Source organism: Octopus bimaculoides, chromosome 3 (genome assembly GCF_046866305.1).
Source record: "Octopus bimaculoides isolate indiv1 chromosome 3, ASM4686630v1, whole genome shotgun sequence".
In the NCBI taxonomy this organism is placed as follows: domain Eukaryota; kingdom Metazoa; phylum Mollusca; class Cephalopoda; order Octopoda; family Octopodidae; genus Octopus; species Octopus bimaculoides.
The window spans coordinates 19,372,781-19,389,918 of record NC_142930.1 but is presented as its reverse complement, the minus strand read 5'-3'; the positions used below and the strand labels follow the sequence as shown (position 1 = coordinate 19,389,918).

Genomic DNA, 17,138 nt, shown 5'->3' with positions numbered 1-17,138 from the left:
AGTTAACGCCAAGGAGTATTTAGGTTGATCGTGTCCAAATATTGTTTCGTGATGGTAACTCCATCTCTCAGAACGATGATGCGCTAATTCTTATTGTCAGTGTGATTCACAATTGGCACGAAGAGCACGAAAGGGAAAGAAAGCATTTGGACTGGCCCTTACAATTACCAGATTTCAATATAATCGAACATTTATGGTGCATTTTGGAGCAGCAAGAATGAAACTACGTATCCCTTTCAGTTTATATCGAACGACTGAACTCAGGAACAATTTCTAAAAATCGCTGGCCAGGTAGTTCTTATACGGAGTATTACCGGTTTCAGTTAAACTCGGCAGGCTTGGGAATGCTGTCCGCTTGACTTGTCCGAGATTCGCACATAAAGAGTTAACTTCTTCATGCATTCCTTCAGTGTCTGAGTATTTCTGATTTGTGAATTTCTGTTGTATTTCCAAAATTTGTTTCTTTTAACTTATTTCTAATAGGTGGAATCAGCACTAACAAATGAAGTAGGTCATACTTGTTGAAAGGCCCGAAATTCGGCACAGTTTTTATCGTCTTCGTGATGCAACCAAATTCAAGATGTGAATTTCTACTAGCAAATATAGGTTAGGACATTTTACAGGCTTGAGCTTATAGTGAAAGGTGTATATTATGCCTCTTAGAAGATGTGGCTGGATTGAATTTTACAAAAGTTAGGTGAGAACTGCAGCACTTATTTCAATGACTAGGACGAATTTTGAGCTTCATCTGAAAACAATAGTGACTAGTGAACAATTACCCCGAATAACATACTGGTGTTTTTTGCTTTTTTTTCTCTGTGCTTTGTTTTGTAGATTTCTACATGTATATATTATGTGTATTTAACTCTGAGCCCATATGTGTATATGAGTATATGAAAATATGGGTGCGCGCGCGTATGTGCCCGTGAGTGCCGGTATGTATGTGAATATATATATATATATATATATGCATGCATGTATGTATGTATGTATATGTATGTATGTATGTATATATATGTATATATATATATATGTGTGTGTGTGTGTGTGTGTGTGTGTGTGTGTGTGTGTGTTTGTGTGTGTGTGTATAAACTTACATATATATATAAATTGTACACACCTGTAAAAAAAAACTCGTGTATTATTTGCTTATTTCGTATAAAGAATTCAATGATTAAATAAATTCTACAAATTTTATTGTTTAGCGATGTGTTGATATCAACAAACGCTCACAGAACATGTCATGACGCATGTCTTGAAAATATCCATTGCCTTGCTTTTGTGATTGATGACTATCGTTATTTTGGCGTTTCTTCATCTACTTTTTAAAATCGTTAAATTCTCAACGTTGTCAGTATTAAATAATTTTGCGAAATTTTGGGAAAAAATGCCTTTATCACACATGTAATAGTTTTTTCGTGATTATAATGCAAAATTAGGGAAAATATGAATAATGTTTGAGATAGAAAAAACAATCACGTATTTTTCAGTTCTTTTGTGAAATGTCTAACCATGTATGCTGGAATGTGACAAAATAGCATGAAGATAAAATGAAGCATGTTTTTAAATAATTTTTAAGTAATCTAATGCAATGTAGAAATGGTCAGCACTGGAAGAAACTGGTAGGGTAAGTTTGGTTTCATTTCATATATATATTTTGTAATGTGATTGCTGACCTAAATACTGTAAAAATGTGCATATTTCACAATGTTTTCATTACATACATACATACACAGACATACACGCAGACACAGACACACACAGACACACACACACACACACACACACACACACATGTATGTATGTCATTATTCAGATTTATTCCAAGATTTCTTGTCAATAGAGAAAGAGCCGGTTTCTAACCCAGATCTAAAGCTCCTTCATAGGAATTTCATCATCAACAACAGGGTATTTTTGTATGTATGGATAGTTGTATGTAAATGTGCAGATTTGTATATTTTATATATGTATGTATTCTCATGCATATAGTTGCATATCTAGACATGTTCATATATCCTTAAAGGATAAACTTCTGGAAAGTTTTACAGACTTTTACAGTTCCAGTGATGGCTTCGATCTGTAGTCTTCGAAGTAACTTTCTCCTTTCTGGTTTTGAGAAGCCTAATTTCTCTAGATTGGTATTTAGGTAGTATGTTACATATCCCAGTGCCCAAATAATTGCAGGTGTAAACTTGAACTTGTAGTCTGGATAGAGCAAAGGCAGATTTCTCAATAGTTCAGCGTAAGTATTCTCATTGACCTTCAGCTTTATAACATCCGCTGGGCAGCTGATTTCCACAACTGTACAGTTTCTCTTTATCCCAAATCATTATATCAGGTCTATTGTGTTTGTATTTTATTGGGGTTTTCAGTGGGACATTTCATCAGTACTCCTTTTTATTATGAGTGACTATGGCTTCCACCATACTGTGGGTTCATATTTCTTTGTCCTCCGGATTATCCTTTCGATGGATCTCGTAATAAAATGTCATGTCTCATCGTGATGTGTGCACGTATGTGTGCACGTATGTGTGTATGTATGTATGTATGTATGTATGTATGTATGTATGTGTGTATGTATGTCTTCTATTTTTTAATCATTATAAATCTCCCACTGAGGAGGGAGCCAGTTTCCAATAAAGAGACAAGACTTCATCTTTACGATGTAGTTAACATAGGCAAATTCAAATTTGGAACTTGAGGAAAAATTTTGAATATTTTTACTGTTCCATCCACAGATTGCACTTGTAATGTACGAATCAGCCGGTCTATTTCTCTGTCTGAAAATACCAGTTTATCCAGATTCTCCTTTAAGCGTTTACTAACAAAACCTAGTGCTCCAATTATTATTGGTATGAATATGAATTCATTGTCTGAATATAGAAGCTGGAGGTTTCGAAGCCGTTGTCCATAGATATCCTCTTTTTCTTTGATTTTCAGAGAGATATTTATATCTGCTGAGCAGCTGACTTCTGTGACGATACATACCTTTGCCCCTCTATCCCAAATGACAATATATGGCCTGTTATGTTTAAATTTGATAGAAGTTTTCATGGGAATATTCCACCAGTATTACTTGAGTTGGTGTTTATGGATGTATTCCATAATAAGGGGATTTTCGAAGGTTACTTCTGGATAGTCTTTCTTGCGGATGGCGTTGTAAATTGTTTTAGCGACAACATCGTGCTGCATAGGGAGGTAGTACCGTGACGACATTTTAGGACAGCTGCTAATCACATGCGTGATGTCTGCCACAGAAACATGACATAGCCTACACATGCGGTTCCACCTTGTGATTACAAGAGTGCCGCTGTCTCTTTTGTTCCCCAGGAACTTTGTGGCAATCTCTTGCTCCTGGATTGCAAACGCATAGCCTTCAAAGTGTGATATGATGTAGTTATCTTGTGTCCACGAGAGGCAGCGCTTCGCGTCAATTCTACTGTTTTTTTCAAGCTTCCGGGCAACATAACCATGCATAGTCTTTTTTTTTTTTTTGTATTCTGAGTGCTTTGCATACAAGTCTTCTCTGAGGTAAGAGAGCCCAGCTGTTTTGATCAGCTGAAAATGTTATTAATTCAAGGCGGCGAGCTGGTAGAAACGTTAGCACGCCGGGCGAAATGTTTAGTGGTATTTCGTCTGTCTTTACGTTCTGAGTTCAAATTCCGCCGAGGTCGACTTAGCCTTTCATCCTTTCGGGGTCGATTAAATAAGTACCAGTTACACACTGGGGTCGATGTAATCGACTTAATCCCTTGTTTGTCCCTTCTATGTTTAGCCCCTTGTGGGCAATAAAGAAATATGAAAATGTTATTAATTCCAGTTGTATTTTGGCATTGCTAACACTTTTAGCATAAATCTTGAAGTCGTCTACGAAGAAATTATGAGTTACATTGATATTTCTAGCAGTTGACTGATATTAGCATGTAACCATTTGTTTTCTGCAGTAAGAACGAAAATGGATTCAGTGCCAAAATGAAAAGAAGTACAGAAAGGCTATCTTCCTGAAATATTCCCTATATTATCTGAAACAATTATTCTGTTCTCAGTTGGAAGGGTGAGAACTGTTGTCCACTCCTTTGGGAGTCTCTCTATGGCAGCAATTAGGGTGGTGGGTACTTTTGTCAGATGTAGGCACTTGAACAGCTATGAATAAAGGATAGAGTCGAATACCTTCTTATAGTCAAGTCATACTGTCACAAGGTGTCTGTGCTGTTTTCTTACTTCAGACAATACAGCTTTCACTGTTAGTGTTGGCACAGCATTCTGTTAGTGTTGGCACAGCATTCTTTCTCAATCGTATTTAACTATGGTGCATTCAGGTTGAAATCCCTCCTTTCGTTCCAAATTTTTTATCAGAATGATTGTAGATCTTGGGAAGGAGTTTTTTATTAATGGCAATGTTTTCCTTCCTCGTCTCTCTGTATAATGCTTATGGGTTGGAAGCAAACTTGCGATTGATACTCGCTCGTTCAAAAATTCGCATGCGATAGCGGAGTTACTCGCTCATCGTCTTGAGTTCATGCTTGAAAGTGATTGACTTTCCTTCAAGAGCTCGGTGTGAAGAGCTACCATAGAGTTTCGTTAATTTTTGTCTAAGGTACAGTTGGTGAGGTGTAAAGTCATTTTTCACCTTACGTTTTATCGTTGTAGTTAACCATCCGATATGGCGGCGTACGTTGTTGATGTTTTCTTCAAGTTTTGTTTTCCTGCTAGGTTGTTTCCGTTTAGTAATTTCGTTACTTTGTTTACTGTAGATTTCTCTTAGGTGTTCTTTAAGAGTAATAGTAACTGTGTATATAAGAGTATTTATATTCCAGTAATTAACTTCACATGATTTCATGTGCTCTCCAGCGACATCGTTTATAACTTTAAACATTTGATCGGTCGGATTTTTTCTCACTCTTGTTGGGAATTGTCTGTTGCTCAACGAAAGCTTCGAGAAAGTGGCAAATTTTTTTGCGAATTTTAATTTTAAAATGTTTTTTTGTTGGATGTATTCCGCAGTCTTCGCTACTGAGTCAGCTAAGTTTGGAGACACACTCGAATTTAGCGATGGCGGGAGCGATGGTTTGTTTACGTTATTTTTTACGCCGCTTCTGGCAGATTTTAGCCCATTTTCAGTATTTTGGGAGGATCGAGGATCAGTTGATTTGTTTTTTTACAAAAGATGCTTGTTATCGGAGCAGTTTCGCCATGAAGGTATTTAAGCTAGGATGAGCTTCGTCCCAGTATTATTTTAACAGCTTCATGTATCCGATTGAAGGGTCATCTCGGGATTTTTCATTACTCCGAAGTAAATCTTGGTTTAGTTGCTGGGTCCAAGTAAAATAAGAAGAGTACTTACGTCTTCTTCAATTACTTACTGCTTAAGTAGTTGTTTTCATTGGCGGTAACGTTGTTAGTTTCATCTGTGGTGATGTTAGTTTCAGCCATAATCGTGTTATCGAGATTCCATGTGGTGTAGATGTATATTTTAAAGGTGTTTCTCTTATTAATTATTGGAGAAATAAACCAGTTACCAATTTAGGTTGGAGAAGTCGGCATATTTCTAGAGGAAGGCGTTCAAAACGGACATTTTAAGCGATCCTCTACACCTGTACGTCCAATGTTGACGGCTCCATAAGTATGTACGTATGTATGTATTTGGGGCATATGTATGTATGTACGCATATCACGAGTACACAGAAATTCCGAAATAGTGTCCGGCGTGCTAGAAGACCACTGGGAGTGAAGGACCTCTCAGCTTCTGTTGAAGCATGTCTCTAGCGGAAGATTACTTTGATATAAAACCAGATATGCAGGGAATGGCATTGGACATTTTGGGGATCTTTGGTTTTTGCTAGACATCATGGCGCTCCCACATCCCTGAGTCTGCAACTCATATTGGCACCAGACATCTCGCTCTGGTTTGTCTCTGGATAATGTCAATAGAGTGGAGAGGATCTATGAGGTCTCGTGCAAGCCTTATTGGATCTAAAACTCTGCACAGGCATTGCTGACCTCTGCTCGATATGTGCTGCTTTTTTTTTCCTATATATATTTATTTTATTTTCAGTATATATATATCTTTATTTTTAGCATATATTTATTTACTTTTAGTATATACTTATTTTATTTTTATTCGGAAGTTCTGCGGCGATGGGAAGGTGGTAAAGCATGCAGACTTAACGGGTTGGAAGTATGTAATCAGCGACCTGCATATAGGCAGCCCATGCTAGATATAAAGTCGTCTCCTTGTCGACCAAAACAGTGATAGGATTCGGTTGCTGCTAGGTGTCTGAGCAACTCCATTTGGAAAGGTCACAGCTCATCCGGAGGCCCGAGAGGTTCTAGAAAAGGTGAACCAAAAATTGCCTGTCTTTCTATATCTGGTCAGTTTAGCGCGACTGGCGGGTGTCCACCTTGCGCTCGAAAAACAAAGAGACTGTTTTTTTACAAAATCTGGATGGAACTTGAACATTTTACTTGGCCGCTCTGAAGCATTTGCGAGGTGCAGTGAAAACGCCCCGACCTGTGAAAAAGTGGAGAGTGGTGGTTTCATCACGACAACGTGCCTGCGCACACAGCCTTGAGTGTTGTGAGACAGTTTTTGACCAAAAATGGCATGACCCCGCTTATCCACGCCGCAACCTTTTTTTGTTTCTCCGAATGAAAAAAATCCTTAAGGCAAAACGTTTTGCAGATGTGGAAGAGCATCACTTCGCACTGATTCGAACAGAGGAAAACACGTCTGGACCGATGCATGGCTTCAAATGGAGAATACTTTGAAGGCGGTAAAAGTATAAACTTATAAAACTAAATGAATAAAATAATATTGCAAAATTCCGGTGTCTTTTGGGTACCCCCTCGTAGATTGATTTGGCTCCCTTATTGCGGACATCTTGCTTACTACTGATAATTCCAATTCAATTGTCATTTCACTGTCTCTCTTTGAGCTTTCTACCCACGATCCCAAATATTTGGTATCGTTTACACGTTCCAAGTTTTCACACCTTGATGCTATAACGTGTTCTATTGCTTGACTGGGAACCATAAACTCAGTTTTATAGTCATCAACGCGTTATCCGATATGTTTTGCAGTCTTCTGAGCATATTGAAGTGGTAGTTGAGCTTTTTTTTTTATCTTCTATTATCTGCCTAATGTATCAGAAATAATAGTTGCAGAATGACGTCTGCTTTATTGCGGAGCTAGCTGTATACCTGTTTCTTCAGCATTTGGTGTTAAAATTCGTAATGAGCTGTCTAAAAATGTAATGAAGAGGAAAGGTGCAAGAGATTTGACTCGCAGGACTTCTATCAGGATCTTAATGAAATTTATATGACCATCAAGAGATAAAACCTGGACAACATTATCTTTGTAGAGAATGTTCATTGCATCTCTAGTGACGCCTGCAATACCATATACCCTGAGAATTTACGTCAGTTTGACCCGATGGGTTGAATTGAAATATTTGCTAAAGTCAACAAATCCTATGACAGCTTTTAGGCTTTGATCTTTGGGCACTTCAATATTTGAGATAATGTTGAATCGCAAATGAAGGAAATCCTCCTTTTTGTGTAACAGTTGCTAAACAATAACACCTAAGACATTTGTGTCCGTAGTCATCTGGTTTCCAGATTGCAAATGGCGGGCTGAAGTGTAATAAATATTAGATTGCTCAAATTGTTGATTAACAGCTTCGGCCTCGTTCCCGTCACTACTCATAAGAGCTGGATGGAATTGTCTTTGAATATCCGATTAAAAGCTTTGATTAAAATTTCGTTCAACACCTGTTTATTATTTCTTCTACTTTGAATTTGATTCTGATAACCAAACATATTTTTCAAAAGTTCCACTATTATATCAGTTTTCATGAACTAGTTTCGCATTCTCTCTTCGAGAACAGCTGTGATGACTAATGATATGATATCTTTCAGCTTTTGCCAACAGAGTTTTCAGCAAGAAAAGACCAAATAAAATGATTAAATTCTACCATCACTTCGCCACGGTTAGCAGCATGCATTCTAATTAAATTGATAGAATGCGGCAATAATTGCATAATTAGAAATGTGAGATCGTCTGTTTTATAATGGCATTTCATCCTTAACAAGTTGATCCAAAATGATTGCATCATCCTTTTGGCATTCTTTTGTTTTAATTGGATAAATTCATGAAAATACTCTTATAAAAATAATCGTCTCCTTAAAATTGATATCAGAATAACGAACTGATTCTGCCAATTGCTCGTGATCTGTCTGATTTTGAGTAGAGACAAACAGAAAGACAAGATATTTGGCTTTATGATAGAGTGCTATATAGCAATGTATGGTGAAAAGTAGAAGTTATCGTGTGAGTGCATTCATTTAAATATTAACAGTGAGAAATATGATATTATCCAAGGGGTTTTTTCTCCACATTTTTGTGGTGCGCTTCCATGAGAAAATCAAAGTTTTGTCAACAATAAAATTTTCGAAACTGTTTTCCTGTTCCTAAACTGTTTAAATTATGAACTTGAATGTTCCTAGTCACTATGCTAGGCAAAATGTTTTGTTGTTAAACTTTTAACCAAGGGAGAATACTGCAAACGTTTCAGTATTTTTAATGTAATTTGAACTTGACGATCTATATCATACATACATACAGACATACATACATACATACACACACACAACACACACACCTACATACATACATACATACATACATACATACATACATACATGAGATGGCTGCCCCCTCGTTATCAAGTATGGTCATTGCACGAAGCTTAACTTAACGGTGCTGTGATCGAATGTGACTTTTTAGCCCAGCCAAAGATCTACAATGTCTTGCACAGAGTTGGCATCCAAAACCTTTACTGGCAATAGCTGGCTGTTGTTGTAATTGGGCTCCATGCGCCTTTGCGTGTCGTTTAAGTCCTCCTGCTGAATCACACTCCCTTCCACATGCCCGACAGACATGATTAGTATGGTGTGTAGCATCATCACCAGCGGCCTGGTAGTCAATCATCGGTCTTGCTTTATGACTACGAAGATGACTCATACATACATACATACATATATATACATACCAGAGAGGGGACTCTGGTATGCATGGGCAACTGCTAGTCTTCCATAAACAACTTTTCCCGGGCTTGCGCCTGAGAGGGGGGGCTTTCTAGGTGCAATCCTATAATTATTCATGACCGAAGGGGGTCTTTGCCCTTTTTTTACACTTCATTCCTAAGTGCAAACGCAACATGCCGAATATAGTATGTTTAAACCTCTTCCTCCAGGACCATTTTGAAACCAATAACATTATCACAGCAGAACAAGCAGCTGGGAAGAAGGACGTTTGGGGATGTGCTGAGCAATTGTCAATCAACAAAACTGTGATGTCAGAGGTTCGAAAGCATAGGAGGAATCTAGTTTCAATGTGGCTAGACTACAAGAAAGCCTTTGACACTCTTCCCCACTCATAGATGCTAGAAGCCCTTCAACTTGCTAAAGTTCCCGTAAGAATAGTCAAAGCTATAGCTGACCTGACTTCATCGTGGGCTACCATGTTGAAATTAAATACAAAGGGTGACTGTACTATCACCGATACAATATAGTATTGCAAAGGCATATTCCAAGAAGACAGCCTCGCTGTGATGTTGTTTATACTTTCTGTAAACCCCTTGTCGTTCAGGTTAAGGAAGTCTGAAATATATCTCACTGGTTCACAAGGAAACAGAAATATCAAAATTACATACTGTTTCGTTGTGGATGACTTAAAACTCTGTGCAAAGAATATGCATAAGATGAAAAAGAGCCTTGACCTAGTTACAACATTCTCAAAAGTTGTAGGGTTGGAGTTTGGTCAGGATAAATGTTACATGGTTGTGAAAAGGGAGAATACTGTAAACTAGATTAGTAACATCTCCATCAATAATTTGACTGTTTCTCCTGCATCTGATGAGGAATGTTACAGGTGTCTAAGGATGGATGAAAATAAATCTTACCATGGCACCTGTAACGAAACACGTGTCACTAAAGAATACTACAGCCGAATAAAGAAAATTTGGACCTCAGAATTCTCTGTATTCAATAAAACAGTAGCTCACAATGTGTTTGAGCCGCTTCATTGGACGCTTGATGAGATCCGAGTGCATCTCTTGACCAAATTTGCATACATGAGGCTGATAACATCATAAGACTTGGAAGGCAGCTCCTTGAGCAACACTCTTTGTCTGATAACCTAGAATACATGCCCAAAGAAATCGCATGACTCTACCGCAACATATCAGATGAAAGGATAAGCCTATATGAGCAGAAGACTATACATGGATATGTTAGTAGAAAGCTCCGTGATGATAGTAACATTGATCATCAAAGCAGTTTATCATGGACCAATAGCCGTATCACTACCTCCCACTTTGAAAGGTATACGTTTGCAATCCACGGACAGGAAATATCAACCAAGTACCTGATGCACAAAAGATGCAGGGAAAGCAGTAAAATGTGACAACTGGGCATAACTACAGAGTTGTACCGGAAGGTCATAACTTTCAGAAAAGTGAATATTTTTTAATGAAATTTTCTATGCATATTGTATTTATTATGTAGATTCCGAATATACAAAAATTTCCGGTGAAAGTGTTTTGGAATGGGAGTGGGAGACAATTTTCGGAAATTCCAACAGAGTCCACTTAAATTCTTCTTAACTTCCAGGAAAATTAATATTTTTTCGTGAAATTTTCTACAAATATACCTTGATGTATGTACATTTCGAGCATGTAGGAATTTTGAAGGAAACAACTGCAGGTTATTTTTGAGAAGCATTCCCCACTCGGTGGTGTTTCGGAGCAAGTCGTCCATATTTGTTTCATTTTTCTCTATTATGTGCGTATGTGCATCCGTAGATTTCTAATGAAGTAATAAGCAGAAAAGAGAAGCCGTCATAAGAAAACTTACGTTAAAAACAACATGCACACGATTTTTTTTTTCTCAATAGAAGTAAATTCCAAAGTAAACGTTTTTAGTAGAGAAGTAGAAGAGAACAGAAGCAGCGTATTACTTCATTACAAATCTACGGATGCACATACGCACATAATAGAGAAAAATGAAACAATTATGGACGACTTGCTCCGAAACACCACCGAGTGGGGAACACTTCTCAAAAATAACCTGCAGTTGTTTCCTTCAAAATTCCTACATGCTCGAAATGTACATACATCAAGGTATATTTGTAGAAAATTTCACGAAAAAATATTAATTTTCCTGGAAGTTAAGAAGAATTTAAGTGGACTCTGTTGGAATTTCCGAAATTTGTCCCCCACCCCCATTCCAAAACACTTTCACCGGAATCTACATAATAAATACTATATGCATAGAAAATTTCATTAAAAAATATTCATTTTTCTGAAAGTTATGACCTTCCAAAGTCTGGGGGGTACAACTCTGTAGTTATGCCGACAACTGATGCAGACTTTGTGGAGTTCAAACTGAAGATATCACCCACATCATAAGCAGTTGTCCGAAAATGTCGATGACAACCGATGAGACATGATGTTGTAGTTAGGACACTCTATAATGAAATCTGTCGGAAGGATAATCCCTAGGACAAAGAAATAAGAACCTACGATATGGTAGAAGCCATAGCCACTCATAATAAGAAGGATTACTTGTGGAATGTACCAGTGAAGACCTCAATAAAATGTAAGCACAACAGACCTGATATAATGATTAGGGATTGAGAAGAGAAACTGTGCACAATTGTGGAAATTAGCTGCCCAGCGGATGTTAACATAAGGCTGAAGATCAGTGAAAAAGAGAACACCTATGCCTTACTATTGAGAATCTGCAGTTACTCTATCCAGATTACAAATTCAGGTTTATACCTGTAATAACTGGGGGCTTGGGATATGTAACGCACTGCCTGAATACCAAAATTGAGAAATTAGGCTTCTCAAAACCAGAAAGGAGAAAGCTAATTCAAAGACTACAGATCCAATCTATCACTGGAACTGTAAAAATCTGTAAAAGTAAAACTTTCCAGAAGTTTATCATTTAAATATATATGAGCCTGTCTAGATATGCAACTGTACGCATGAGAATACATACATAAAACATAAAAATGTGCACGTACATACATAAAACATAAAAATGTGCACGTACATACATACATACATACATACATACATACATACATACATACAACAAAGGTGTTGAAATCCGTCCAATATCTCAACAGTTCTCTTATTGAAAGAATGTGTTTCATCTTTGTTTTTGTTTGTTTGTTTGTTTTTTGGTTTTTTGTTTTTTTTTTGTTTGTTTGCTGGAGTAGTCATCCTTGCTTGGCAGGTCAGTCCCTCCCAGCACGCAGCAGTCAGTTACACTTACCCAAAATTATCTATTTTATCGATTTACAACAATATGGATAAATATTTTGATCATGAACACAACACACACCAATTCACCTTGGTGCTAACAGTCACATATCTATTATAAACAATGTAGATAAAGTAATAATTATTTTCTGTATATATTTTTCCAAACAATTTTGTTTTGTAAATTATGTGATCAGTAGATTTTTGGAATGATTTTATAATTTTTATTTCATTTATAATAATTTTAAAATTGTATATATTCGTATAGCCTGAATTATTCGCAAACATTCTAAAAGTTGAGATACATGGCCACTGTATATCAACTACAAAGAAAAATTTTAAAAGTCATTACCAAATTTTAACACAGTCGAAGTTTATCAACATCAAAATGCACTTTTTACATGTTTTCAAATTACTTAATATTTAGAAATGCTTTTTATAAGCTACATCTCGCATTTTTTATCTCATCATAACCATTTCCATGTATTTACTTTCCATAGATAATTTTTGAACCTGCAACAAGTTCATTTGTTTCCTTGAACGAAAACAAGTCAACGATGAAACAGTCACTTGAAGAAATTATAAAGTTTGTGAACGATGAGGCAACAAGAACACTCTTACCACTGATTATTACCTTATTCTTCATTATGGTGATGGGTGTAATTGGTAACTGCTTAGTCGTCTTTATCTATAAGTTCAAACTACCTCTCACACCGTCAAGTTTGCTGGTGGTTTACTTGGGTTGTAATCAGATTGTGGACAGCATAATATGTATGCCAATGGATATTTTTATTCTTTTTCATTCGTATAATTTCCCAGATGATCGTCTTTGTCGTTTTATGCAATCTTTCATTTTCGCAACGTCTACTGTGTCAGGATTGATCATAGTTGTAATAGCTGTGGATCACTTTAAAAAGATTTGTCGGCCATTAAAGCGACAGTTTACAAAACAAGATGTCAACAAAATTATCTGCATAAACATTGCAATAATATTTCTGATTGTGCCCATGCACATTTTTGTAAGTGGAGTCAGGCAAGTTCGCACATTCCATGGAAATGTAACAGGTACTACGTGCTCTATTTCCGATAAGAATAGTCCAGTCTTTCCACTCGCTTACTTTATCTTTCTGTTACTTGTATTTTCGATGTTAGTTACAGTGTTCATTGTAATCTACACTATGACCATTCAGAAACTGAGGAAATACAATAAACAAAGGGAATTATTATTGATCGGTAGACTATCACGAGAAACTTGGTTAAATTCTGTCAGACCCTCGACAACTGAAGGAATTTCAGAATCGGATAAACAAAATTCCACTACTTCACAAGAGCAATGTTATAAAAGATATTATGACGTAACCCATATCACACTGAATATGCTTTGCATAACTCTCTCATGGTGTTTCAGCTTTCTCCCTCATTTTGTACTAACTTTCATAACTGCAGAAATTATTTTCGAGAGACAGTTTATGCATAAATCAAGAGATTCTTTGGTAAACTTAACTTTGAATTCTTATTATATAAACAATATAACTATCCCAATACTTTACATAATCTTCAACCGATCTTTCAGGCAGGAAGTTATGAAATTCTTTAAAAAAATATGCTTTGTGCAACAGATGTAATAAACCAGAAGAATAAAAACAATGTCTGATTTTTGTTATGTAGCTCTAGATCAGCCTTCATCAAGTCTGCCTGGGGTTAATGGTTGACAGATCGGTGCAATCTACAGAATCATTGTTTCAGATATACCAAATCTCTGTCTAGTTGAGGATCATATTGTGTATTCATTCATAAAGTGTTTTATCTTATTGGGCATTACCTAGTTACCCTATACTATCTATTTTTTCCAGTATGCCTTTAAGTTCTTGTACTATACAAAGTTAAAGCAAACAATGTAAACAGGTCGGAGCGAGGTAGTTTATGTTCCTCTGCACTTATTGAAACAATGTATATCCCAGTGTATTTGGACTAATGAAATATTTTTCAGCTATGTTTGTGTATATATGTTGATGCGTTTATGTTTGGTTTAAATGAGTAGGAGGGAATTAAATTAGGGTGGTATTGCATTAGTACCCTGAACATTGTGGATTTGTATTGGTATTTGATGATGATTGCGCATTCAGTGACAAGGATAGAACTCAAGTGAGTAATCTTTAAAATATTTTGAATATTTATTGGACTTTCTCGTCACTACGACGAATAGGAGTCCAGCAAGACCCAACTACACAGTATTCTAAGTTCGAAGTTTTGTTGTATCCTATGTGAGAATTGAGACTTGTTTAGGATTTTCAGTCGTGATGCCCATCATTTGAGGTTAGACTTGACTCGGTTCTACGCTGGGCTCTTTTCTTCTACTGGGTATAACTTCTAGCTACCTCAAAGTCAGAGATGACTTGGTAACAATAGTTTCTCTGCTGGGATTTATTCAGTGCTTCCGATTCCTATTAGCTCCTCAGAGTATTCTTATAATGAAGTCGTGGGCGACCTTGGTCTCTAGCACTAGAACTAAGCTGACCATAGAAAGGGACTTTGGGTGAGCGTCTTCCAAGCGTACCACATGGCCAACCCACTTCAGTTGCGCTTTGATAAGAAAACTTTCTATTCTCAAAATCCTCTGTGTTGAGGTCTTTGTCCTATCACTTTATGCTGCAAAGTGAATGAAGGCAGCGGAGATTGGATGAGTTCAGCCATTTAATATGGTGCCCGTAGAGGGTCTATGTTTCACAGCTATATAGGAGAGCAGTAAGTACTCCTGACTTCATCACTTTGATCTTTGTGACCAGGCAGAAGCCATGATCTAGCCTCAATCTGTTCTGAAGTCTACCGAAATATGAGTTTGCCTTAGACAATCGCTGGATGGTTTCTTCGTTCAGCTGGACATTGTTTTACAGAATGCTTGCCAGATTAGTGGAATTTTGGCACATTATTTAAAGGGTATTGTCTCCCATAGCAATAGGATCTTGTTTTGGATGTCCAGATGCTGGCTGATGCAAGACCTCAGTCTTCCTCAGGTTGACATTTAGCCCGAAGAATTTGGCAACATTAGCAAAACAGTCAACCAATGTTGGATGTTCTATAGAGAGAGTATTATCAGAGCACAAGCATCTCCAAATAGAAACTCCCTCAGAAAACGTTCTTTGACTTTGATGTTGGCTCTAAGATATTGTAAATTGAAAATGTTGCCATTTGTCCTAAACTGGATATGCACACCTTCGTCATCATCTCTAAATGTGATTTGCAGCATAGCTGAGAAGTAGATTACAAACAAAGCAGGAGCCATTACACAGTCGTGCTTGGTTGCATTCTTTACATGAAATGTACAAGAAATTGAACCACCTACCATCACAGAAGCCATTATATTACTGTAGAATAACTTTATTACTGTGACCACCTTTTTTCTGCACACAAACTTGTGCGGGACTTTCTGGAGTTCATCACGGTTTATCAAATCAAATATTTTTGTTTAATCAACAAGACTGTGTACGTGTCCTAGTTCTGCTCCTTGACCTTTTCCTGGACCTGTCATGGTGAAAATATATCAATTCTTCTTCTACCACGAAGAAAACCGTGATACGAGTTACGCAGTGTACACAACGTGAAGAATGATCCTGTTAAGTAAGACTAACAAGTACTTTCCCGGCAGTGGATAAGTATGACATGGCCCGATGGTTGCCGCAACAGTACACTTTGCTTTTTCGCTTGTGTAGATGTACTAAGGAATCATTGTCCTGGAAAAGTTTGTAAACCTCGCCTGGCATGCTGTCAGAGCCTGCTGTTTTATAGCTTTTTGCAATTCTGACGGGGACGGCTCCAAGTCAAGCTGATCCAAAACAGTGTGTTGTGGGAGGGAATCAATGTTGTCATTCATTACTGTTGACATCAGGTTTAGGACTGTGCTGTAGTGCTCTTCCCATTGAAAGAGATGTTATTATTGTTTGTAAGTAACTGGGTACCGTCTGACGTGAGAACTGGTATAGTTCTATGGAACTTGGGAGACACAGATTGCCTTGAGACCATCATAGTAGGTCTACCTGCTATCAGCAGTTTAGATGACATTTTTACATCAGATGTTTGGTTTGTAACGCGTGTTTCGCCTGTTGATGATACCTGGACTTCAGTTTTGCTGATGATTTGACTGAGATGTCAAATCCCTGATTTTTTTCTCATCAAACTAGTTTTGATTTTTATGCTTGGTTGAACCAAAAACCTCAGTCGCCGTCACATTTTAAGTTGCTTTAAACTCCCCCGGTATTTTTCATTACAGAGTGCCATCTAATACGCTGTCCATAGCTTTGTCCACAATCTGCCCTAGTTCAGTGAACGTTTCTTGTTCCTTGAATGCAGATATATTGAACCTCTTCACAGATGTGGCTGTGTATCTAAGTTGTTTGGCCGTAAGCTTTAAGTATATGACGCTCCTAACAAGCCTGTGATTTGACCAGTAATTTGCACATCTATGTGATCTAGTACTGTAAACATCCTTTTGGTCACTCTGCCGTACAATTGCATAGTCTATCAGATGCCAATATTTTGATCTATGGTGCATCCAGGTTCATTTGTGGTTGTTGGAAGATTATTTTAATAATTGTTAGTTTGAACTCTCATCATTTTGTCTGATGGAGTGACAATTAGAGTTCTCCTTTCCAATTCCCTGCTTCCATAGTACTCCCTTCTATGTACTCACCCTTACCAACTCCTCTAATTACTCTACTCAAGTCATCATAGAAGACTTCTTTGAATGGTTGGGGTATAGGCACTTCTGATAGTAGCATTCTAGTTAATTGTTAATTCCGAGTGCAACATCAT

General features: G+C 37.2%; 1 protein-coding gene across 1 annotated transcript; it reads left to right on the top strand.

Annotated features, from left to right (window-relative positions):
• Window positions 1-1,235: 1,235 nt before the first annotated feature.
• Window positions 1,236-13,976, top strand: LOC106876663 (uncharacterized). The gene is made up of 2 exons (XM_014925297.3): window positions 1,236-1,627; window positions 12,830-13,976. The coding sequence occupies exon 2, from the start codon at window positions 12,887-12,889 to the stop codon at window positions 13,952-13,954; it is 1,068 nt and encodes a 355-aa protein (XP_014780783.1). The 5' UTR covers window positions 1,236-1,627; window positions 12,830-12,886; the 3' UTR covers window positions 13,955-13,976.
• Window positions 13,977-17,138: the final 3,162 nt, after the last annotated feature.